Here is a 26,299-nt window from a genome sequence, read left to right as displayed (position 1 = left end):
CTAAGATTCTAAATAATGCTATCAGTTATAATGGTAAAATATGTGGCTCAAACTAGCTAGGGGAAGGGGGAAGGATTCTTTATGCATAAAAGACCCTGGGGGATTCTGTGCTGAAACATCACTGTGACTTGCATCCCCTTGTACTTAGCTCCCCACCCCCACCCCCCAGTTGCCAACCCAAATATTTATGTCTAGATCACTAGTTCTCAACCCAGTCCTCAGGACACACCTAGCCAGTCAAGTTTTCAGGATACCCACTATACATACGCATGAGCATACAATGGCAGTAGTGCATAGTAATTTATCTTATGCACATGCATTGTGGGACTGAAACTGCCTAAGGTAGCGGGAAAAGGCACCTCTGGATTGGGGGGGGGGGGGGGAGGACAGAGTAGGGGCAATACTGATCTGTGAGTATGGGAGTGGAGTTAAAGGGCACTGCAAGATTGGGGGGGGGGCATCCACAAAGGTTTGCCCAGGGCCCCATGGGTGGTTAAAGCGGCCCTACTCATGAAGCTATAGCAGCAATAGACACAATAAATGAACACAAACACAATAAAATAACTGTTATTATCATTCCATCCAAGGTGCATAAATTACAATTAGATCTAATCAAAGCAGTTTACATATTATATACAGGTACTTATTTTGTACCTGTAGCAATAGAGGGTTAAATGACTTGCCAACAATTGCTTGTTAAAAAGCCAATTATTGGCACTAATTAGCATATTAAACTAAATTGTGCACCCAAATTTGCATGCAATTTTTGCGACTTTTATAGAATGAGGGGGTATATGCGTATACACATGTGACGGGTAATTCTATAATCTAGGTGCCTGCATTTACAAGCCCTTTGCGCACATAAATGTCTCTACTACTAGCACCTATATGTATACATGTACACATACCAGTGATATGGCTAGCATGGCATCTAAACACTATTCTGTAAATACCCACATACCTGACATTGCATGTATTTGCATGTCAGGGGTGCACATGGGCAGAACATGGGTGGGGCTCCCACTTTGGTGTGTAACTTACAGAATACTGCCAGTTACATGCACTACTGCCATATTTAGGTGCCTGCACTTACACCAGCTCTATGGATGGTTTAACTGTGGGTGCCTAAATGTAAGGCGCACCAATACACTAGCATTCTATAATGGAATCTGGACATCCAGGTTCCATTATACAGTGGAATAGGCTCCTACTGTGTAGCCTCAGGGATCCTAACTGGAGGCACCCAGTTGTATAATTGCCCCTAAACAGTTTAGCATAACTGTAAATCTGGTTCCAGTATTGGTCTGCATTTTTTTTGTCACTGTGTACACAGTACTGCTGTATTGCCCTTACCTTGCTGACAATTGAAGAATTTTTAATAGCTTGCACAAGCTCTGGTGCATCAGGGAGTAAGAGGTATTTATCTTTAGTGTCTTCATAATTCTGCTTATATAGGACCTGAGGAAGAGAAATGTATAACACTAGATTCAATTATTTCTCATTTGGAGGAAAGACATAAATAAGGTAGAGAAAGCAAATTCTTCCGAGAACAGAACACTCTAGAACAAGAGGTCACAACATGAGTTCAGAGTTGTGGGGTTTGTCTTTTATTCTGTAAGCTCATGAAATCTGGACTGTTTAGCATGGCTTTCAGTAACCGGTTCTAGGAATTATATTATCATTATTTTGATTTTTAGGGCTCCAGGTTAATAAAAGATTATTTTTATTCTTTTAAGACTGAAGAGCATGATATTCAGCCGGCAGCGATCAGTGTTCTGTTGACCGCTGCCAGCCCATATCTGGGCACCAGCATTGAATTTCTGGGTTTGTGGAGCCAGCTACCATGTAGCCAATCAAGGGCCCTGCTTACTAAGCAGCATTATAGCTGCATTAACCTTTTTAACGTGTGTTGACCATGTGTGTGCCTACATTACCCCTACAGGCACCTACATGGTTAGTGCACGTGCCAAGTGTAGGCACGCTAAAAACACTAACCTCCCTTAGTAAAGAGGGCCCTAAGTGTGATATTCAGTACTTAACCAGCTATTGGGCACCACATAAAGGGCTCCTTTTACAAAGCCACAGTACTGATTCCTGCACAGCAAATGCGACAAAGCCCATAGGAATTGAATGGGCTTTGTCGTATTTACTGCACCATGAATCTGTACCGTGGCTTTGTAAAAGAAACCCAAAGATAGGATTGTTCGGGGGGGGGGGGGGGGGTTCCGACCTGGTATCTCCTTTCTCTTTCAGCCCAATCAGAACCAATGCTGGAAGTCATGAGCCTTCATTAATAAGAAACCATCTCCCTGTTTTTCATAGGACCCCACTCTCACTATTCCTAGTAAAGACACTGCAGAAACAGCCACCAGGGTTTCTTCTGGAATTCTGTGCAATGGGCTTTAAAAATAGCCACCATGTATCACCTTTATAAATAACCATGACTCTCTCTTCTCTTTCTCCCACAACAAGTAAACCTAGTCCTGCCAACCTGAAGCACAGAAAGAACCAGATTAGGAATTTAACCAGGGAACCCCTTCATGGAAGTGCATAGTATTTGTCACTAAGCCACTGGACTGATCCGAATATGGTTATTCTCACTTGCATTTTTCATGTATTGTTCAGAGGCAGGGATAGTGCTGGGCAGACTTATACGGTCTGTGCCCTGAAGAGCACAGGTACAAATCAAAGTAGGGTATACACAAAAAGTAGCACAGATGAGTTATCTTGTTGGGCAGACTGGATGGACCGTGCAGGTCTTTTTCTGCCGTCATCTACTATGTTGCTATATATATGTTCAGTCAGGTTCCCTTTTTCCTTTTAAAATAATCTTCCCCATCCTTTTATGAGAACTCTGAATAAGTTGAAACAATATATTTCCTCTGACTTGCTTATGTTTTGGAAACTTTTCAAGGGGTAAAGCTGGTGAGGTATTATTTGAAAGCTCTTTATGTTAAAAAATGATACTGCATTTTTTGTGTCTTACTGATTCTATTTAGACAAGTTGTAATACTGGATCTATTGCAAAGGCATAGCTAGGGGGGATACAAAGGAAGCAGCCACTCCCCCAGTGGCGTTCCTAGGGGGGCTGACACCCGGGGCGGATCGCCGATGTACCCCGCCCCCCGGGTGCAGCGCCCTCCCCCCAGATGCAGCGCGACCCCTCCCCCCGGCGAAAGGACACCCCCCCCCCGCAAAAGAACACCCCCCCGGGTGCACACCGCTGGGGGGATGCCGCGCGCCTGTCCTCCGTTCGTTCCATGCTTCTTCTCTGCCCCAGAACAGGAAGTAACCTGTTCCGGGGCAGAGAAGAAGCATGGAACGAACGGAGGACAGGCGCGTGTGGCACCCCCCCAGCGGCATGCACCTGGGGCAGACCGCACCCACTGCCCCCTCTAGGAACGCCACTGCAGTCCCCCAAACAGTTTTTAAATGGAACTATGCCTTGTACCAGCACCCAAAAGGTCTGCTCCCCTTGACATCAAAACCTGGCTACACTTCTGATCTATTGCTTACACTCCTCAGCAGACATGCCTCAAACTCTTACCTTGCTGACTTGCTGTGACACCTTTTTAGCATGCTCTATGTCCCTTGCAGTTCCATCAACATGGCACAAAGTCTTAGCATTGTATCCTTCCATTCGATATTTAACCTACATCAGTACACACACCAAAAATAATTCACTTTGAAGTTCAACATAATACATCTAAATTTTCAAACCATTGATTCTTAAATTTCCCTAGAAAACTGTTTACAACCTGAATGACCAGCCTGTAAAAATGTTCTGGCTACTCTTACCTGGCACTCAACATCTGGATCTAATTCAGCCTGCGATGGTCAGTATTTATAAAAACACTGACCTCCATGGACTGAATTTCAACCCAAATATCTTCTAATAAGTCTATAACTTTGGTTTATTACATTAAAAAAAATACTTACAGAAATTTTGAAATTATATCCAAGCAAAAATACATGTACAGCAACGTGATACATAAAGAACAGGTTTGTTACATTTTAACTCAATCACTAGACAGTATGAACTGTCATCTAAAACATGGAAGATTGAAATGAATTTCTAATTGTTTCATACATTGTCTACTACTTCATACATGGATTGTAATTTTATCCCATACTCCTAACAAAATTCCATTGATCATTCTAGAGGTTTCCTCTATATATGATTTTCACGGTCGAACAGTGCCTCAAAAACAGCCAAATGAATTCTATAAATGAGCCTGTTTCCTCAATCACAGAGGCTTCAACCTTAGTTCCCACCAAATATCATATTCTGTAATATTAAATGTGTCAGAGTGCCTATTGTAGACCTTCTCCTGCTGTTTCTCCAGAAATAGAGATAATACAACAAGTAAAACAGAGTTTTATTATTTTTTCCAGGGGTTTGAGGGATATCACTGACCTCACTGAGTTGATCTTGAACTTTCTTGATTCTGCGAAGTTCTGGGGTATCAGTTGTAAGACCTGGTGCCTGTCCCTTGTTTTTCTCATAATTTTCTTTATATTTGTTCTGAAAGATAATTTTAAAAACTACTTAATTACTTCAGACTATGCCATTGGGGCATCCACTGCCATGTATAGGACCTGTGTTCAGATTTCCAGGTCAGCTTTTCTGTTCTATGAACAGGCCTTTATTGTGCAAAAGTACCATGGGCCTTTATTCCCAGATACCGTGGGTTTTGCTCTTATATATTTTCCTTCCAACTCACCTCAGTGAGGGTCCTTGACTAGCAGTATTCATGGTTCCCTCCAAAGCCCAGTTTATGTAAACGCTATGGACTCAATTCTGTAAATGGTGCTCAAATTTTGGTGCCAACAAAAATTAGTGCTAAGCATTATTCTATAAACGGCACTCAGAGTTGGTCTCCATTTATAGTATAGATTGGAGGAGTGGCCTAATAGTGCAGTGGGCTTTGATCCTGGATACCTGGGTTTGATTCCCACTGCAGCTCTTTGTGACATTGGGCAAGTCACTTAACCCTCCATTGCCCCAGGTACCAAAACTTAGATTGTGAGCCCTCTAGGGACAGAGAAAGTACTTGCACATAATGTGTTCATCTAACAGCACTAGAGAAATTAGTAGTAATAGTAGACGTTGGTGCCAGGATCTGCGCCCAATTTTTATCATGAGAATTTACACCAGCTGAAACCTGGTGTAAATTCTTGTGCCTAAATTAGGCGTGGATCCCCTGAACTTTATAACATTGTGCGCAAATTCCAGGAATGCCCCTGATCAGCCCATACCCCTCCCATGGCCGCTCCTCCTTTTGGATCTGTGTATAAAATTTATACACAGATCTTGGTGCCTAAAGATGTGCACACAAATTTTAATTAATGCCAATTAGCACTGATAATTGCTTGGTTCATTTATGAATTAAATTGCATATGCAAATTGGGTGTGTGCCCAAATTTGCATGTGCAATTTTGCGCACTGTATATAGAATTAGGGTATATTTGTGGCCATGAGATGTCACCATTAAGCGATATCTGAGCTTCCCTCCCCTCAGAGCTGTAAGAAGACCTTCCTCCATGGCATCCTCATTTCCAACCCTTGCCCTTGCCAGCATGAGGAATTGAACTTGGGTTTTCTATATGGCAATGCCAGCCACCAAGCTGACCCTATTTGTGGTTAACTATAGCAAATTAAACCAATGAACTTCAACCCTCTCCACATGAATCAAAGAACCAGGTTGAACTATACATATGCATTTCATGCATATAGTCATTATGGATAATCTGAAAACCAAACCTTCTGTGGTGTTCTAGACAAATGGTTTGAGAACCAATGAAATACATTAAAATAAATCATTTATTTAGATTTAGCTGCCACCTTTCATGGTAACTCATGGGAAGTTATCATCAAATGCCTATTTAACTTAGTTGTAATGCAAGTTGATGAAAATTATTTACTTTCACACTGGAAGGATGATTGTTTAAATTTCTGTCTGGGGGATGGTTTGCCTGTGCTAAGTGTTTGAAGCCCACAAGAACTTACAGGAAGCACATGGAAGGACTCTGCCCTGTTTTATCACAAGAAGTGATCAGATCTGGGCTGGCTCAACCATTACGCAAAACTAAGCAGTTGTCTAAGGCGGCAGCTTCTTGGGGACAGTAAACAGCTGCTGCAGTCAAAGCAAAATAACAGGTCTTGACAGTCACACAAACAAGAAAGAACCATCAGTACATATTTTAACCTGCATTTTAATAAGATTTTTGTGTGATAATCTTGATTGCTGAGTTTAATTGTCAAAATCTTGAAGTGGGGAGGGTGGTTTTATATTCTAGGAGTCTGAAAGTTAATTGAAGGGAATGTAAGGCTAATGATTCACCTAGGGCACAGGCTACCCTGGTGCTGGCTTTGGATTAGGTGATGCTTTGTGGACTGTTTAGACTGATTTTCTTCTTGCTCCAGATCGTCTCACTTTCACAGGCAAAAGTTCACTTAGGGGCTCTATCATGGAATTAGGGGTGATACAGAAAGCTAACGAGGCAGGAAGGTCAAGTCGGGCTACACTGTCCTGAACCTGGCATAAAAATTCAGGCCTTAGCAGCACGCCAGAGACCACTTCTTTCTTTTGTGCATTGCTATGGCCTCATACGCATTTATTTGAATGCAATGTGTGATTTTTTTTATGCCACTCAAGGTAAACCCATGTTCAACTCTGTCACTGCATTGCCTGTGTGTATATACCCTGCGGTAACTGTATGGCTGAGCTGGCAGTAGCTTTCAGTATCGGCCACACCATTCGGAAGCCTTGAATATAGAACAGCACAAGCTCCTTGACTTTGTTCACCCAGGGTCTATAAATGGCATACATTATTCCACAGTGCCTATGCCATTTGAAAAGTCTAAATTGGAGGTTTTAAATCACTGTTATATTTAGTGGTACTATTCATGTAGGTGTTGCCACTGAATGTCTAGTCTGTTTTGAGTAGACACTTGTTTGCTTCCTATGGCATTCTGGTTTAAAAAAGCAAGGTGAGAAAATATCTGTATGCAATATTTACTTCACTTCTGAACCGACTATGTATGCATACAGCCACAGAGTGGTGCTGTTACACCATGAAGATGAAAGGAAAAGACCAACTGAGAATGCAATGGTTTTATACTAACAAGTCATTTTCAGAACAGGAACCTGTATATTACTAATCAGTGGTCAATATATACTGTGGCTGTAGGGTGTTAAACATGACTGAAAACCCAAAATTTAAATTGTCCAATTCAAAGTTTCTAGTCACACTCTACTAAGACAATATCTGGCCCAAAGCTTAGCATAGTAGTTCCCCAGGTGTACAAACACCAATGACTTATGGGATCTGCCACAAGAATAGCAGCTGCATGGCAGTGTTACGGTTGTGCCCATGTTCCTTTGCTCGCAGTCACCTCGCCCCCCCCCCCCCCCCCCCCCCCGGTGGTTAGACCTGGTGGCTGCTATGGACTGACTGCTGGTGGTTTCCCATGTTCCAGAAGATATTCCGGTCCGGTTCGGATCTTCCAGCCTTCCAGATTATTTTGGGAGTTTTTTGGAACTAAGCAGTACCCATACCTGGTGAACTCCCTTGTATGTTGCCTTTATTAATCACCTGGGAAGCTTTCTAGTTTGCCTTGCAACAGAGGTCCTCAGAGGAGTTTCCTTTGGTGAGAGTTAGTTGCAGTGCTGCTGTGCTATTTATGGTTGCGGCTTTGACCCTGCTTGTTTCCTGGTTTATTCTACTGTCTGCTGCCTGCCTAAAACCCGGCGTGTCTCCTGGCTTATTCTACTGCTTGCTGCCTGCCTTTGTTCCTGTCTGGTCCCGGGAATATCTCTCTGCTTGCTGCTGTCTGGGACCCCGGTGTGGTTTCTGGAGTGATCTGCTGTTTGCTGGCCGGCTGCTGAACCCTGCAGTTCTGACTTCCTGCCTTGTCCAGTAAGTCCTGCCGGCCACCTGCACCCAGGGGCTCAACTCCTGAGGAACAGCGGTCAAGTGCAAGTGAAGTTTGGCTGATTTCCTGTCCTGCTTGCTCCAGCTTGCGTTGCTTCAGCTGCAGTTTCCGTCTGGTAGTTCCAGTCCTGGGTTTGCTGGTACGTCTGTTCTGCCTTGTCTTGTGTTTGGGTGATTCTCCTGCCGCTGCCGCTCCTTGGCAGTGGTCCAAGGGCTCACTAACCCAGTGGTTCTACGAGAATCCTGACAGGCAGGCCAAGAGTGGGAGCATTTGGGGCAGGTTGCCAGCAACATCCCTCATCATTCAAAGGCAACAAAGGGTTAAGTGGCTTGATCAAAGCCACAAAGAGCCACTATGAGATTTGACCTTAGGCCTTCTGGTTCCTCCTAACCATTAGGTTACTCCTTTACCCAAAACTCAGTAGTATGGCCTATAATATTTCAGGCTCTCAATTTGTTGAGCATAGTACATTGCTAGACATATGATTACAGGACTGTCAAACTCCAGTCCTGGTTTTCAGAATATTCACGATGTGCATTCATAAGCTTGCTATACATACAATGGTTATGCTTAATGGTCACACCACACACTTTGGAGGCTCTGAAAACACCACCTCTCTGCAGCTTTCAAGCATTTAACCCTAGTACAACAAAAAGCTTCCTTAATGTGAAGTGTGTGTGTTCCAAATAAAGATCACATTGGTCAGTAACAAAAAGTGAATGCTGCAGTATGGCTCAATTTTCTCATGTAGATGTTCTAACTGCAGGAAGAACATGGAACAGCATCCTCCATGTGGATGTCTTACCGAACTGAAGAGGTCTTGCATCTTATGGCTGTGTGCTAGGTATGGAGTCATGAATTTTGAGCTGTCCACTTTTCTTCGGACTACTTTTTTTCTGGTTGGCACCTCTGTTGGCGCCTCCGTTGGCACCTTTGATGTCACCTCTGTTGTTACCTTTGATGTCGCCTCTGTTGGCACCCTTGATGGCTCAACCATTTGAGATCGTTCTGAAACATATTTGTGTGTCTGGGAACAACAAAAGAATAGTTACATTCAGACTTAGTGAGAACCTTTTAATAACTCTTCATCTACGACATCTATGACTGGACAACACATAAAACTGATTTTGCACAAAGACACAGAATGACATTAATCTAAATCATGTTTGCAGATATGAGGGGAGTATAAAGCATATTTCACTACAAAATAGCTGAAGAACAAACAAAATCTATACATCACAGTATATTAAGTTCTTGCAGTAGGACCTAGACTTAGGAACAGTGGTGCCATTGGGGGGGGGGGGGCGACCTTTGGACTCAGACCCCCTCCAGAACTGCAGCACCCCTTTACCTTTGCTGACGGGGATGCTGAAGGCCCGCCAGCCAAATAAATACAGTGCCACCACTCCCCTCTTCCTCTTGCTGCTTCTTTAACGCAGAAGTTGGTGGCATGCCTTCAGCCACCAACACAAGGACTTCTTGCGCATGCTCAAGAGTATGCACAAGAAGTCATGGTGTCAGCAGCTGAAGGCACACCACCAACTTCTGCGTTAAGGAAGGAGAATGAGGAGGGGAGCGACTTGGGCACCGGTATTTATTTGGCTGGTGGGGTTTCGGCATCCCTGACAGCAAAGGTATGTTTATCACGCATGTGGAGAGGGGGAGAAGAGGAGGGAGGAATGAGTTGCCCCCCCCAGTCCACCCTGGCTGCCCCCAAAGTTGGAGATCTGGCTATGCCTCTGTTTAGTACAGTTACTAACTCTGGAACCTATTCACCAAACTGCTTTGGGTGTTTAAAGAGGATTTTAAATGTGTTTTACCCATTAGCACAGGGCTCAAAAACAATTAATGTACTGTATTAACAATTAGTGTATATTAGCTGTCACATTAAACGGCATGGAAATTTGTATTGGCGGCTGGGGAAGTATGCTCCCTGTGTCATGTTTGTTCTTTCACATGCTAAATAGCAAGTTCAGTGAAACACAGTTTTAAGCTACCCTTGATGAAGCCTTCAGTGAAATGGAGATCCCTGTTGGGATTCAAGATAAGTGTTGGGATTTCTGTTCTAGTTGAACCGCTGACCTGTTTGGACAATTTGATTTAAAATTTATTATGAAGTGCTCTAACTTGATACAGACTGAGAGAATATTTTAATGTTATATGATTGATTATTGCACATATAATTTTGAATTAGGTGATAGAGTACATATTATAAGTGTCTCCAATGTTGTTTGTGCATATAATAGGAGTTTTTCAGGACTGATGATTAAAAAGGGGCCGAAAATCTGACTTTTTGGAAGCTGTTTGGCTATATAAGTCAATGTGTCTGACTATATGAGGTCCTTTTCTCCTAATACATAGAAAAACATTAGAAAATCCTTGTTTATTCCATACATATTAGTGAGCAATGAATAATTTAGCACTGCAGCTGCTCTTTACAAACATGCTGACCACAAGGTTTATATGTTGACCTGTTGGTTTTCTCTGTGGACAAGCAGGAAGTATGTCCCACATCTGGGACTCCCTAGCCATAGGTTGCCTTCAACATTAAAACAGAGAAAACAAGAGGCACTGCCAAGAGGCAGACACCAAAAACATTTTTGTGTGATATAGAGCCCTTTCTAGTTTTGTACTTTACAAAAAAAAAAATCAAGAATATGTGCCCTATGGAGTATGGAGATGGAGTCCACACCTCAAAGAGATTTCAAAGGACAGACTGGCCAAACCAGCTGTTGCTTTGGGAATCTCTTTCCAAACATGAGACAAGAATGTATAGACTAATAATGTCATCTATATCGCAGCTTTATAAATGTCTTCCATAAATGCTGACCTTCAGTGGGCAACTGATGCAGCCATAGCTCCAATACTGTAAACCTTCACATGACCTTCTGGGTTTAGGCCTGCTTGGGCAGAAGTAAAGGAGATGCAGTCTGCTAAATTGTATGCTTGGCAATGGCAGTCCTAGGTTTATTGGTATCACAATAAATTGTATTTGGACTTTCTATGAGTTTTAGTCCTCTTCAAGTAGAAGGCCAAGGCACATTTGTAATCCAAAGGCTGTAAGATGTGTTCACTGCTGTGGGCATGTGGAAGAATGATGGATTGGTTAAGGGGGGCATCTGATATCACCTTAGGAAGGAACATTTTTAATGGATATTTAGAAGCAGGGCAGATCCTTTACTAGGGCCAGTAGTCCACCAAGTTTGTGTGTTGAAGTGACCACCACCAAAAGTAAAATCTTTTAGGTCAGGAAATTCAACTAACAGGAGTTCAGTGATTTGAACGGAGCTTTCATCAGCTGGGTTAGAACAATGTTGAGATCCCAAGATACAGCAGATGGCTTGAGGGGAGGCTTCAAAAGAAGCAAGTCCCAGATAAAGCAAACTAGAGGTTATCCAGAGATGGGTTTAACTTCTGCATGGTGCCAATTACACTAAGGTGAGCCCTAACTGATTTATGGACCGATATTAAAAGGATTTATGTTCCTAAATAATTTACTGAGTGCCTAAATTTATACTTAGAATTGCACTAAACTCCTAAATTTAGGACCATAAAAAGTGAGTGGCAACAGGGGCAGATTTATGACAGGGATAAAAAGGTTGATTTTGAGCAGTGTGCTCACAAATTATGCTCATACGTCTAGGCAAATGAATGATAGGCCTACATTTATAAACATAACTTTTAAGCTTTTAAATTAAGATGAGTTGTCACCTGAAAGCTTAGGCTCCTACGTTTGGATGAAAATAAGTCACAAGAGTCTAACTTAGGATCATAAATTTAGGAGCCCAGCTGTTTTTGAATGCTAGCACCTAGGTTTTAATCTATGGTAGATGTACAAAGAATTCAAGCAGTTTTTGTATAGGCCTTCCCATCACACCAAATGACAAACCTCTTCCATTTGAAACCATAACACTACATAGTGGAGTCTCTCCTCAAACCAGAACGGTATGTGATACGCTGTCAGGCAGAATTAGAGCAGCCAACGTTACCCTTTCAACATCCAGGCAGCAAAGAAGAGGGACCTGATGTTAGAATGCAACATTTTCTATCTGGACAAGTTAGGACAGCTATTTTGCTGAATATGGATGATATCTGGATAACCTTTGGCTCTACTCTGGACTGCCCCAGCACTATCTGGATAGTTCAGATAATGCCACTAAAAATTAGTGGCTGGCACCAATGCCTTTTCTTTCTATCTTTGAGCTTCATTCCAAGACGGGCTCTTGATCAATCAATCAATCCAGTTACGGAAAATCATACATTACCAGTCTTTGAAGTTGGATGGCTACCAAAGCCAGACACTTTGTAAACATAAACAGAGCTCCGACTAGACCAAAAGGCAAAATGTGATACTGGTAGTAATGGTCTCCAGAGCTGGAATATATCTCTGTGTGGGTATATGTAGCTAGTTGTATGACTGGTATGGCCACACAGGGTGCAAGGGAATCTGGGGTGCCAAAATTGTGCCCCATCCTTTAGCTTCCCTAGCTGGGGTGCCAAAATTGTGCCCCATCTTTCAGCTTCCCTTGCTGGTATGATACAAGTGGGTGGGGCAGGAGTGTGCTGGGAGAACTTGTGGGTGTGCTGCACGGGATGCATTTCCAACTTGCGACAATCTTAGGTATATGAATCCTTTAGGTCCAGAGAACATAACCAGTCCATTTTCTTGAGGAAAGAGATTAAGTTCCCAGGGAAACCATTTTGGACTTTTCCCAAATTGTTTAAGGTCTTTAGGTCTAGGATGGAATGGAATCCATCTTTTTTTTTTCTGTGACTAGGAAATACTTGAAATAAAATCTCTGCCCTCTTTCCCCTGGTGGAACAGGTTTGACAGTATTGGTTCTTGAATAAGTTATTTCCTGATGCTGAGTATTTGACAATGTGGTGGGATGTTGTTACCTGTGACAGACCACCCTTAGAACTCAATACTCAGAGGTTATAAAGACCTAACAAAAACCATAGCCTCCTCTACTGGAAGGTTGTCTGATATGACTACTAGATTTCTGGTTATATTCTTGAAGAGGCAATGAAAATACCATTCCAATTTGTATGTATAATTTGATTAAATAAGTCAATTAGTGCCATTTAATTGAACTTTATATGCGTAAATTTAGGCATGGGATTCATGCCTAAAATTTATACGTGTTTTGAAAAAGGGGGGGTGCAGAAATGGGATGGGCATTCCTAAAATTTACTCACGATGTTATAGAATTATTGAATCTGCGCCTAAATTAGGCATGACAATTCGCACTACATTTTATTTGGTGCAAATGGCCATGACTAAAGTTAGATGTGCTCTCCTGGCATAAGTGCTATTCTATAAACCATGCTTAACTTTAAGCATGGCTTAAAGAATAGCACATATTTTTCGGTGTCCATTTTGTTGGATGACTATATAGAATTTAGCTCTATGTGTCTCACTAGAATGGTGCATGGATGTCCATCCCATTTTGAATTGTTATTGTCACTTTTGTAGTATGCCTAATTTAAGAAATATTTTATTATGGAGACATGCTTTGAAAAGAAGGAAGAACTATACTGCTACATGAAAGGTAGCTACAACTAGTCTAATTAAGACTGTTTGATTTTTATGTAAGATCTAATCTGTTCATGTTATTGAAGTAGTAATAAATGAAGAGAAATGTATTTAGCTCATGAAGTATGATATATATTATATATCCATGAGATATTGCTTGTTGAATAGGTCATATATATTTTGGATGGATACAACTAATCTATGAGATAAATATGATAATACAACTATAATATTTAATTAGACTTTTAAATGACTTTTAATCCAGCTTTATTAACATATCCAGTCAGTCTAGCGCGGATCATAAAGTCAACATAATAAATAAACCCATTATAAACAAATGGATTAATATTCAAAACAAGTTATATGTACACTGATGGCCAGTGAATGTATAACTTTATTATCTGTATAGTTTCATAACTTATATGGATGATGTTAGGCCAAATATCTGACTGAAGAGCCCTATACTACCCATATAAGACAGTTTAGGGCAGGTGAGATCAAGCTAGAAAATTAGCTACTATCCAGATAATTTACATATTTATTTTAGGCCTGCCAAACAGCACAAAGATCCTTAAAAAAAAACGAAGTTCCTTCATGGGCAAGAAAAATCAAGAAGCAATGGCGATAGCAAGACACCCATACAATCTCAATAGAGACAAAGGACTCATCTTAAGCAAAGCATGGCAACCACTCGTTCATAGGATGTTTAGCACAAAAGGACTAACTGTTTCCCCCCACCTGCATACCAAACAGTAACTGCTATTTCTCCAAAGTTTCTTAATATAATTTTAATATTTACTTTTTGCTTAACATGATAAAATAACCCTGGAAACACAGTATGATTTACAATTCTGCATTTGCTGTAGTACTAGACTTTCACCAAGCCATTCTCATTCTTTCCAACTGAATGGAATGTTGGGGAAAAAACTATATGTAAGGGATCAAAAATGTTTGTCCATCTCTCCAAAACAACTCTCTGAAAACTTAATGGAATGGGACCAAGTTTGGCAAACAACAAATCATTTGAAAACGGGTCAGATTGAACCGGGGGTTCCAGAGAAACAAAATCCCACAAAAAATGGCCCAGTGCATTTCCATGGGAGAGGCAATTCAGTAGCTATAGTACAGAAACAATGATATATTGAAACATAGCACTTAAGGAATTGCTCCTTTCAAAATGCTTCTCCTCTGTCTTCTACCCTTCTGGTCACAGACACATAAAGGTGGCAATTCTATAAGTGGGCACCTCCTTGTACAGAGCTGCGTACGTCTAGTAGTGGTATTATGTCCAGATGCTGCAAGGGAAGTGTACATTCTATAATAGTATCTGGGTGCCAAAATACCATTATAGACACTAGTGTAACCCAGTATCAGCATGCCTTACATTTAAAGACATCAGCCTCAGAGCTAAAGAATGCCCCTATATGCAGCAAAGGCATGCATAACTTGAAGGATTATATAATTTGTGTGTGTAACTGGGAGATATGCCCATGTCCTTCCTATGCTCCTCCCATGTGTAAGGCCCCTTTACATTTGTGTACTACCCCCCCAGATTCTATATAGGTCACCCAAAGTTGGGCACCTAGAATTGGGCACAGATCCAAGATTGCACGTTAATTAATTAGTCATTTACTGGCTGATATTCAAAACCATTTAACCGGCCAGGAATGGCACCTGGCCAGTTAAATGGCACTTAGCCGGCTATCTGGCAATATTTAGCCTGCTGAATACTGCTTGGCAGCACCTAACGGATAGCCGGTTATATTGTGTGATATAACTGGCTATCTGCCGATTTTCAGCACATTGCTGGCTAAGGGTCCTGTTTACTATGCTGCACTGTAAGCGCACAAACGTTTTAGCATGTGCTAAAAATTAGCGCGTGCTATCGTTAGCGTGAACTAAAAAATTAGCATGCCTGCAGCACAGCTTAGTAAACACGACCCTAAGTTTGGCAGCCAAATATGGCTGCATCTATACCTGGAATATCTTAACTTAACTGGCCACTTCTGAATATTGGCTTGGCCGATTAAATTGGAACCGTTCAAAAATAAACCGGATATTCAATGCCAGTCATTGGAAATGGCCTGGCATTGAATATACGAGGTCAGCGCTGACCATGAGAGGCAGCCCAGCTACCTTCCGCGGTCTTACTATCATGTTCTTAGGCACCAATGTTCAATTATTGGACAATTGGCAGTAATTTGGAGTTACACGTGCATCTGCTCGATGCCCTATTCTATAACATGTGCATCTAAATTTAATAGGGTCCTGTTTACTAAGCCACACTGTAGGTACCCTAACATTTTTAGCGCATGTTAGAAATTAGCGCGCGCTAACACTAGAGACACCCATATGGGTGTGTCTAGCATTAACACGAGGTAAGCAGGGCCCATAGTGTGCTACTCATAAGGGGGCATGGGCGGGTCAGGGGCATTCCCAGAAATTAGGCATGATGTTACAGAATACTTGGATTTATGTACCCAACAGTTCCCACTTGGGCATGAGGATTTACACCAGGTTTCAGCAGGCATGGAATCCACGTTAAGCCCTATTCTATAAAGGTTGTTTAACGGTAACCAAACTTTATAGAATTGGTATTTATCGCGGATCTCAGTGGCACCTAACTTTGGGTGCCATTTACTGAATCAAGGCCTATAGCATTTACTTGACCCCTTACAGAATAGCACTTAGGGTATTTACAGACATACATGCTAATTTTTGCATAAATGTACTCAAAGGGGTGCCTAAACTCAAGTGCCTAGTTGTAGTATTGCCTTTATAGAGCCTACAAGGATACACACGCACAGAAATATATACATATTCATACACATAGATGCATGTACAGACATATATGCAGACAAATACACACACATGCATAGAGGCAGATGCAACACAGATACAAACATTCAGATATACACACACATACACATGGGGAGTGGATGGAAAAAATTCCATGAGACTTGCTCTACATCCTGTCCCCACTTGTTTTTTTTTCCTAGTGGCACTCACCACTGTTGGTCCACCATGCTGAGTGATGGTCTTTTCAATGTAGTACTACAAACCAAAGGATAAACTATCACTTCACGAGAAAACATAACAACCAATATTATTATGCCCCATGCTTCCTTTTTTTTTTCAAATTTTAAACTCATTCATAAAATCTACATCTTTGAATGTCATTAATGTTACAGTGAAATCACACAAATGTAGTGTTACTAGGCAGCCAGTTGTATTTAACATTAGGGTTGCAATCACTCTACACAGTGAACAGTTGTGATGGGACTGTATGCATGTCAAAATGTTCCAATGATCTGAAATGTACTGTATGAACTGTTGCAGAAGAACAAACTAGAAACTGAATCATTCTTCAATAAGAAATGTTGGACTTCCTTCCTTTCACACAACTTGACTACTCTGAATACAGTACATTATCAAATTAATTCACACATTTAAGCTAGCAATTCAACTGCTGTTCTAGCTTCAGTACTTTAAATTATGCAGAATCTTCTGATTCAAGATATGGCATACACAAGGTCGATGTCATTCATATGTCTAAACTTAGTAAAATACCAGCTACAATTTACTAAAGATTATCACATGTTATCTGCTACAGGACCCATTTTATTTAGACTCCCTTAGTCTTGTTTCATTAAGAAGGGGTTCTATCAATCCAGTTCTCGGGAGATACCCAGCCAGTTAGGTTTTCAGAATACCCACAAACAATATGCATGAGATAAATTTGTAAGCACTATTCTATTGTATGCAAATTAATCTCATGCATATCAGTGGCGTAGCCACAGGTGGGCCTGGGTAGGCCAGGGCCCACCAATTTAGGGCTCAGGCCCACCCAACAGTAGCACACATTTAGTAGTAGCTGGTGGGGATCCCAAGCTCGGCCAGCTGAAGACTTCCCCCTGATGGTAATGAAAACGCTACTCTCCATGATACTGGCACCTGAGCATGCTCATTTTTCAGCGCATACCTGCTGCAGACTGCCAAGGTGGAAAAAAGCGTTTTCCCGCCAGCTGAGATATTTTTTTGGTGGTGGTTGGGGGTGGGGGGGGGGAGAACACTTGGTGCCCACCCACTTCTTGCCTAGGCCCACCCAAAGTCTGTTGTCTGGCTACGCCCCTGATGCATATTCATTGTGGGTATCCTGAAAACCTAACTGGCTGGGTGTGTCCCAAGGATTGGGTTAATTTATTTTATTTACAGCACTTGAGATACCGCAAACTACAGCCCTGTGGATGATAATTGACTCAAATTTCATATAGTATGGTCACAGGGAAAATAAGGTTCATTATCACAAGGAGACTAAGCATCAGAGAGACAGAAAACAGATTAAGATTAATAAGCTTCTGGAGAGAAAACTTCTGATATAATAAAATAATTTATAAGTGCTGCATTGAAATTTTTAAACAGAATTGCCCTGAGATTATTTTTGAGAAGCACAAGCATTATTCTCATTTTTAAGTAGAAGCCTGAAGTGTAAAACAAAAGGGATATTTACAAATTCAGGGGTCCTTTTACTAAGCTGCTGTAAAGGGGGGCCTCCGCAGCGCGTAAAAGACTGGCCATTTCTGTGGGGAGCCTTTACCGCCACCCATTGAGATGGCAGTAAGGGCTCTCGCACTAACCCTGCAGTAACTGGGCAGCGCCAATTACTGCCGGTTAAGTTCCAGCACTACAAAAAATCTAGAAAAATTACTGTAGAATTGAAAATGGCAGGTGCTGTGGTAGCCTGGTGGTAGTTCTGGATTGGCACATGGCAAGCCTGTTGCCATATGCCAACCCTTTAGTAAAAGGGCCCCCTCATTTAGGAAGGCTTGAGTTTGGAAAATATTTACATTATCAATATGGGTCCATAAAAGTGATGCCAATTATTTTATTGGGGTGACGGTAAGTGCTCCCCCCTCCCTGAAATGGCCGCATGGCAAGTGGTTCACTTACCGCATGGCCATTTCTTTTCCAGCAAAAAAAAAGACAGCCTTTTATCCGCTGCGGTAAAAGGGGGCCTCAGCGCCATCAAAAACAGGTGCTGATGCTCACACAGATCTCCTTTTACCGCAGCTTGATAAAAGGACCCCTAACTGCGCCTCCAAAACTTCCTGTTTATTCCAAGGGTGAAAGGGTGTACACTGTCTATCCTCATGCATAGTTTTGTTTTTGTAGAAATCCTTTATTGCCACACTTATCAGTAAGAACATCAAATAAAATTACCATGCCAGTTGACATAAAACTATAACCCAATTAAAGCAATGAAGAACAGTGTCAACATTTCAGACTGGCTGATTTCCCGTTTTTGTTTTAGTTCAAGAGCTCTTCAGCTTGGAGAAAAGGCGGCTGAGGGGAGACATGATAGAGTTCTATAAAATAATGAGTGGAGGTGAACGGGTAGATGTGAAGCGTCTGTTTACGCTTTCCAAAAATACTAGGACTAGGGGGCACGCGATGAAGCTACAATGTAGCAAATTTAAAATGAATCAGAGAACATTTTTCTTCACTCAACGTGTAATTAAACTCTGGAATTCGTTGCCAGAGAATGTGGTAAAGGTGGTTAGCTTAGCGGAGTTTAAAAAAGGTTTGGACGGCTTCCTAAAGAAAAAGTCCATAGACCGTTATTAAATGGACTTGGGGAAAATCCACTATTTTTGGGATAAGCAGTATAGAATGTTTTGTACTTTTGGGGGGATCTTGCCAGGTATTTGTGACCTGGATTGGCCACTGTTGGAAACAGGATGCTGGGCTTGATGAACCTTTGATCTTTCCCAGTATGGCAATATTTTATTCCCCTCTTACCCCCACCCTCCCCACTAAAGCCCCCCCAACCCAAAAACTCCCTCCAAAACAATTATTCTACAGTACTTTCAGAGAGGTCACCTAAAGCTGTTATAACCAGTCCTAACTCCCAACCTATTTATTACAGAGGTACCAAGGTATTTTCTTCGCCAACAATGTAATATCTACAAAATTAGATACAGCAGTTTAAAAAAAGATTATAGCACTTTACCCGCAAATACAGTGGACAATTTTCAGATAGCCAGTTTACCCAGCTAAAAGGATCGTCCCCAAAGAAAGCCTTCTGTTTACTGATGCAGGCTAATGCTTAATGTAGTAAAATCAGGTGTATTAAACAGGGTCAGCGTTAGAGGGTGGCAACCAGGACAACTGTGCTAGGCAAATATGCAACAAGGGTCCTAAGTCTGCCTCAGGCTGAAGGAGGCATAGCCTGAAGGTGGACTTCAGGGCCGCTGAGAGACTGGGTCAGGCCCGGGACAAGGCCGCCCCCAGGCCCCGCCCCCGGGCTCCGCCCCTACTGCCACCCCCCCAGGTTGTTGCCGCCCCCCCTGAGGGGGGCCCGGCGCCACAGTCCCACCCGCCTCCGCCGCCGGGCTGGGCCCCTTCCACCCGAACCCCCGCCAGCAGAAGTGCTGTCTTCTGACTCTGGCGTGCGCGGCCCACACAGACGCTGTCCTCTCAGCTGATCTTTGCTGTACTCTGCAGGGCTTCTGTGCGTCTGATGTCCTGAGGCACAGAAGCCCTGCAGAGTACAGCGAAGATCAGCTGAGAGGAGCGCGTTTGTGTGGGCTGCACACGCTGGAGTCAGAAGACAGCACTTCTGCTGTCAGAGTTTCTGGTGGAAGGGGCCCGGTGGCGGTGGCAGGTGGGACTGCGGCGCCAGGCCCCCCTTGGAGGCCCGGGCCCCGGGAATTTTGCCCCCCCCCCCTCGGCTGCCCTGGTGGACTTTGGTGACCCTTCCTCAGTTTCTGCCCTGAACACTTTCATGTCTAACATCGGTCCCGATTTTGTCAGCGTTGTCACAGGGTAACACAGTAGTAAACTATAGCAACTAGCTGCTGGCCTCTGTTCTGTGACAAGATCCATTTTGGTGCAGTTTATTCTCCTTGCACAATACTTTGCCAGACTTTCAGATTTGGGTCAGCATTTTCATGACTTGCTAGCTTTGACTATTTCTACGCCATGTCCCAATACATATTGTATTACGCACTGTCACATTAAAGACTAATGCATACATCCCAGGGGACATAACACAGTTCTGCACTAGCAATAGGTCTGGCTAGCTATTTCTGTAAGACTCTGCTCATTGGTGAGCACGTCTGACTCAGTTTCCACCCATGACTCCTGATATTCAATAGGAAAATGTCATTAGGTCATCTTCTCTAGCTGTAGTGAGTCACATTCCATGTCAGTCAGCGACTTCCACACTGATTTACTCAAGCTGTCAGTGCAAATGGCATCTCACAGGAAACATCTGCAGCATTTCGAACATATGTTTTGCAAGACATGGTTAATTTATCCTGAGTCTAGTATTTGCAATTTCATTTGAATTACTAGAAATTAAAATGGTGCTACCACCCTATTTTAATTTCTGGCAATTTGAAATATTTTTCTTGTGCTGTGAGACTTGCTGCAAAGAAATTAAATAATGGAATTCTTATACAATCAGAGTCCTGATTTTCCAGGTTTTAGCAAGATCCTTAGTTGCCTCTAATGCAATCACATGCCTTTCTTGCTATTCTATTCACCACCGTTTCACTATTAATAACTCAGCGTGTCCTCTAGAATACATTGCTTCTGAAAAGCGAATATGAAAAACCTCTTTAAAATAGGAGAAATCATGGAATCTCTAGGAAGAAAAGTCCAAAAAGTGCTAGATTTGGAGTGTTTCCTCTAACACTAACTATAGCAATAAATTTTACAAGAAAATGTTTAGAAAAATCTGAGTGAAAATAAGTTATAGCAGCATTGGTGTAACAAAATCAAATTAGGCTGAAAAATCATAGCAAATTTTCTAATGGTAAAAACACAAAAAGTATGGTTTTCACAGGCTTTGACGAAAAAAAGTTTGCTTCATGTAATACACACAGCTAAGCCACCTGACTAACAGTTTAGTGAAGGGAAATCTTGCCTCACCAATCTACTACATTTCTTTGAAGGGGGGAACAAACATGTGGATAAAAGTGAGCTGGTCGATATTGTGTATCTGGATTTTCAAAAGGCATTTGACAAAGTACCTCATGAAAGACTCCAGAGGAAATTGGAGAGTCATGGGCTAGGAGGTAGTGCTCTATTGTGGATTAAAAACTGGTTTAAAGATAGAAAACAGACAGTGGGGTTAAATGGTCAGTAGGGTTAAATGGTCAGTATTCTCAATGGAGAAAGGTAGATAGTGGGATTCCCCAGCGGTCTGCGTTGGGACCGCTGCTCTTTAACATATTTATAAATGATCTAGAAATGGGAGTAACTAGTGAGGTAATTAAATATGCTGACAACACAAAGTTATTCAAAGTTGTTAAATTGCAAGAGGATTGTGCAAAATTACAAGAGGACCTTACAAGAGTGGAAGACTGGGCATCCAAATGGCAGATGACGTTTAATGTGAGCAAGTGCAAAGTGATACATGTGGGAAAGAGGAACCCGAACTATAGTTAAATGATGCAAGGCTCCACATTAGGAGTCACCGACCAGGAAAGGGATCTAGGTGTCATGGTTGATGATACATTGAAACCTTCTGCTCAGTGTGTGGCAGCGGCTAAGAAAGCAAAAGGAATGTTAGGAATTATTAGGAAAGGAAAGGAAAACAAAAATGAGGAAGTTATAATGCCTTTGTATTGCTCCATGATGCAACCGCACCTCGAATACTGTGTGCAATTCTGGTCACCATATCTCAAAAAAGATATAGTGGAATTAGAAAAGGTACAGAGAAGGGCGACAAAAATGATAAAGGGGATGGGACAACTTCCCTATGAAGAAAGGCTAAAGCAGCTAGGGCTCTTCAGCTTGGAGAAAAGACAGCTGAGGGGAAATATGATAGAGGTCTATAAAATAACGAGTGGAAGGGAGCGGGTAGACGTAAATCGCTTGTTTACTCTTTCCAAAAATACTAGGACTAGGGGGCAAGCAATGAAATTACAAAGTGGTAAATTTTAAACAAATCGGAGAAAATATTTCTTCACTCAAAATGAAATTAAACTCTGGAATTCGTTGCCAGAGAATGTAGTAAGAGCAGTTAGCTTATTAGGGTTTTAAAAGGTTTGGATAGCTTCCTAAAAGAAAAGTCCATAAGCCATTATTAAAATGGACTTGGGGAAAATCCATTGCTTATTTCTAGGATATGAAGCATAAAATGTATTGCACTGTTTTGGGATCTTGCCAGGTAGTTGTAACTTGGATTGGCCACTGTTGGAAGCAGGATGCTGGGTTTGATGGCCCTTCAGTCTGTCCCAGTGTGGCAACACTAAGGGCCCTGTCTACTAAGCAGCGTTAAGGGCGCATTAGCATTTTTAGTACGCACTGATTAGCATGCGCTAAACACAAAGTCGCACACTAATTGTAGCACATGCTAAAAACACTAGCGTTGTTTAGTAAACAGTTCTTATGTTAACCTTTCCTTACAGGGTACCCTGGGTATCCATACTTTACTTCAGTTTTGAGCTGTTCTGTTTTATCCTTTTTTTTAATTAATTTTTGGGCTGGAACACTGCAATAGGGGACTCTTCAGCTCCAGTCTATGAGGCCACAAATCAGCCTGTTTCTTGGGCTGCATGACTGCAAAAATGATTGCTGAACATTGATGTCAAATATCCTGAAACCCAGAGCACCGTGGTCCCTGAGGACCAAAGGTGTTTTTTTTTTACCAAGGCACTTAATTCATGATGACCTTGGAAGACTTTTTAAAAATTATTTCAATGCACTTTGACTCCTGGTTTCTAAGCTATGATATCATATATGCATGCAATATACAGCAGGTGTTATTGCAGACAAAATTAACTTAGGACCATCACAGGTATGCAAATGAGCTGCACCAAATGCAAATGAATGCAAAGCAGCTTATAGGCATGCACAGGAGTTGTGCAGCATGCAAAAACCCCTTGTACACTGTACTACTCTGGAAAGTTAGCTGTACATCAAGAGGTTACTAACTCCCACATCTCCACGATGTACTGGCTGCATAACTCAACTGGTGATGCTCCCAGATGCACCAGTTGAAAGGGATGCAAGTTCTTAAAATGGCCTCCCAGTCAACCTTAGACAAAAATGTCTCTTGGGTTCGGAAGTCATGATCTGCACCTCCCCCCCCCCCCAAAAAAAACCCCAAACAAACATACATCTGTTTCAGGCTATAATATGAAAATTTTTGCCCCCCCCCCCCCCCTTTTCAATTCTGGCCTGAATTGTAGCCCTGCCTCCTTGTCAAAAATTCCTACTCTCCCCACAGATATCCTTCCAGTCCAAAAGGGCGTCAGGAGTCACTGGTAGGGCTATACTACCATCCGCCAAGCCAGAACAAGAGAAAAAAAAATTAAGAATACCATACATTTGTCAAGAGTTGAACCACACAAGTGGCAGTACCCCAAAGTATAATAAACACCTTAATACATTATTCAGGAGGACAACAGTGGTAAATGAGAGTGGGTGCCTCAGGACCCTCTCAATCACAAAACTCTGAAAATTCAGAAACAAGTGAGCATTGCAGGATAATGTCTCAATCCTTGGAGCTTTTTGACTATAATGTCTAATTTACTCGTCTGTTTCTCCATGATCCTTTTGTAAAATATATTTTGTAAAGTTTTGTGGGAGACAGTGCCAATGATTGAGACGTTTTGTGATTGGGAGGATCCTGGGTCATTTGCTCACCATTTCTTACTGTTGTTTTCCTGATTAAAATGTATTAAGGTATTTACATATTGATTATTTGGCATTTTGAGGTACTCCTATTTGTCCAATTCAACTGTATTCATGTTCTTGATAAATGCCATGTCAGGAAATGCTAGGGAGGTAAAGTTCCTAGAAGAAACAAATGCTTCATGGAGCAACTGATTCAAGAACTGACAAGAGAGGGGGAGCTATTTTTGATCTGATTTTTAGTGGATGCAAGACTTGGTGCAAGAGGTTTTGGGGCTACCTGGCAATAGTCATCATAGATGATCAAATTTGAGATTACAGGAATGAAGACAACAAGGGAATCTACTACAACAGAATTTAACTTTTGAAAGGGCAATCATGATAAAATGAAAAAAAAAAGTTTTGTGCTTTGGGTTTTTTTAAAGCTAAGAGGAGCAGCTGCAAAGGTTAAGACTTTTTAAATAAACCATGCACATTATTTAAAAATACCATCTTGGAAGCCCAGATTGGTTGTATTCCATGTAACAAAAAGAGTGGTAGGAATGTGAAATGACAGCTGGCTGGTTAAAAGGTTCGGCTATTTAAACCAAAAAAGAAAAATCTTTAAAAAATGGGAAAAGGAACTGAATGAAGAAAAGAAAGAAGCACAAGCACTGGCAAGTTAGATGTAAGTCATTGATAAAGAAGACTAAAAGAGAATTTAAAAAGAAGCTTGCTGTTGAGGCAAAAACTCATAGAAAAATCTTTAGAAGCAGAAAAGCTTGTGTGGGAATCAGTTGTACTGTTTTGGGATCTTGCCAGGCATAGGAGCCAACTCTGTGGGTGCTTGAGCACCCCCAATATTAAGAAAATTCCTTGTATGTGTCCAGGGAGGGGTTATTTCCATTGGGCTTAGCACCCCCAATAATTTCGAAAAGTTGGCTCCTATGTTGCCAGGTACTTGTAACCTGGATTGGCCACTGTTGGAAACAGGATGTTGGGCTTGATGGACCTTCGGTCAGTCCCAGTATGGCAATACTTATGTTCTTATGTACTTATGTTTTTCAGATGGTGCCTGTGGGGCAGAAACGAATGAGGCTTGCTTATTCCCCCAACACATTGCCATGAAAAAAGGAAACTAGAGGGTCCTTGAGAATTTTTTTTAAGGTAAGAGCAAGGCTATAAGGTCAAGGTCTGAAAAGGGGGGAGGGGTCAACATTTTTGGGGGGAGGGGGACCAACAGAAGGTGGGGGAGTTGGGTCCTAAGTATCATCAGGGACATTTTTTCTAGTCGTACATTTCAACTGCTGGTCCCTGTTGCTAAAGCCAGAAATATGCTGTTTCCTCAGTGGCAGTACACATAAAGGAATTCCACATGATTCAGTACTCTGATAGCGCAGTTAAGGAATCCTCTGGTATTTTGCTTGTGAAATAGCACAGTATCACACCATTATATCACAGCCTAGCAAACAAAGGCATTTGTGAGACATCTAAGAACACATATTGTAAAGGTTCTGACTAGGTGCATGGATAAAATGGTAGCCATCTTACATTTAACATAAACTGAGCTACTGTACCATCTTTTCCTTAACATGTGATGTTTCACTTTTTTCATTTTAATCACTAAGCCAATAAAATATCTTTATTTTTAGTGAAAAGCAATGTGGAAATATTAAAACCACAGCAGATGAAATAAAATCTTCAGATCAATGAAATGAATGTGGGCCCATATAGAGATGAGTGCAGAGTGAATTTGACTATCATCTTGCATCTGCTGACTTCATGAATACCCCAGTACAGTGCTCAACCTTTCAGGAGCATTTAGGCTTCTGCATAAGCGCCAGCAACTGGATGGGATTTCCATCTGCTCATTCCTTTTTGTGCATACTCTGTTTAAAATAAAATGGTAGCAATTCATTGAGCAGGAAAAAGGCTAAAACTGGAATGATATTCTGGGCATTTTGCATGTGAAGACTCTTTTTGCCCTTCACAATAGTGAACTTTCACAAGTAACCTGCTACACACAAAAATGTGTTTAAATTCAAAATTAATGAACAATGAAATAGTATGGAAAGCCACTCATTAAATTTTAAACTACCCACAAACCAGGGTACCCGCACACTGGTTTTTGCAAGGCAGATGCTATATTTGTTGACCAATCTAACTAGCAAAATTTCATGTGAGCATAAATAGCAAAC

General features: G+C 41.7%; 1 protein-coding gene across 1 annotated transcript in view; it reads right to left on the bottom strand.

The window, feature by feature from the left end:
• NEB (nebulin) overlaps positions 1 to 26,299 on the bottom strand; it is a 424,680-nt gene that overhangs the window by 396,880 nt on the left and 1,501 nt on the right. The window contains 5 exon segments of the mRNA XM_030209286.1: positions 1,354 to 1,458; positions 3,548 to 3,652; positions 4,418 to 4,525; positions 8,745 to 8,966; positions 16,485 to 16,529. Of these exon segments, the coding sequence (XP_030065146.1) occupies positions 1,354 to 1,458; positions 3,548 to 3,652; positions 4,418 to 4,525; positions 8,745 to 8,966; positions 16,485 to 16,529 (585 nt within the window).

The sequence above is a fragment of the Microcaecilia unicolor genome, chromosome 7, assembly GCF_901765095.1.
Source record: "Microcaecilia unicolor chromosome 7, aMicUni1.1, whole genome shotgun sequence".
In the NCBI taxonomy this organism is placed as follows: Eukaryota; Metazoa; Chordata; class Amphibia; order Gymnophiona; family Siphonopidae; genus Microcaecilia; species Microcaecilia unicolor.
The sequence above is the reverse complement of the archived record's forward strand: the minus strand, read 5'-3'. Positions and strand labels throughout refer to the sequence as shown.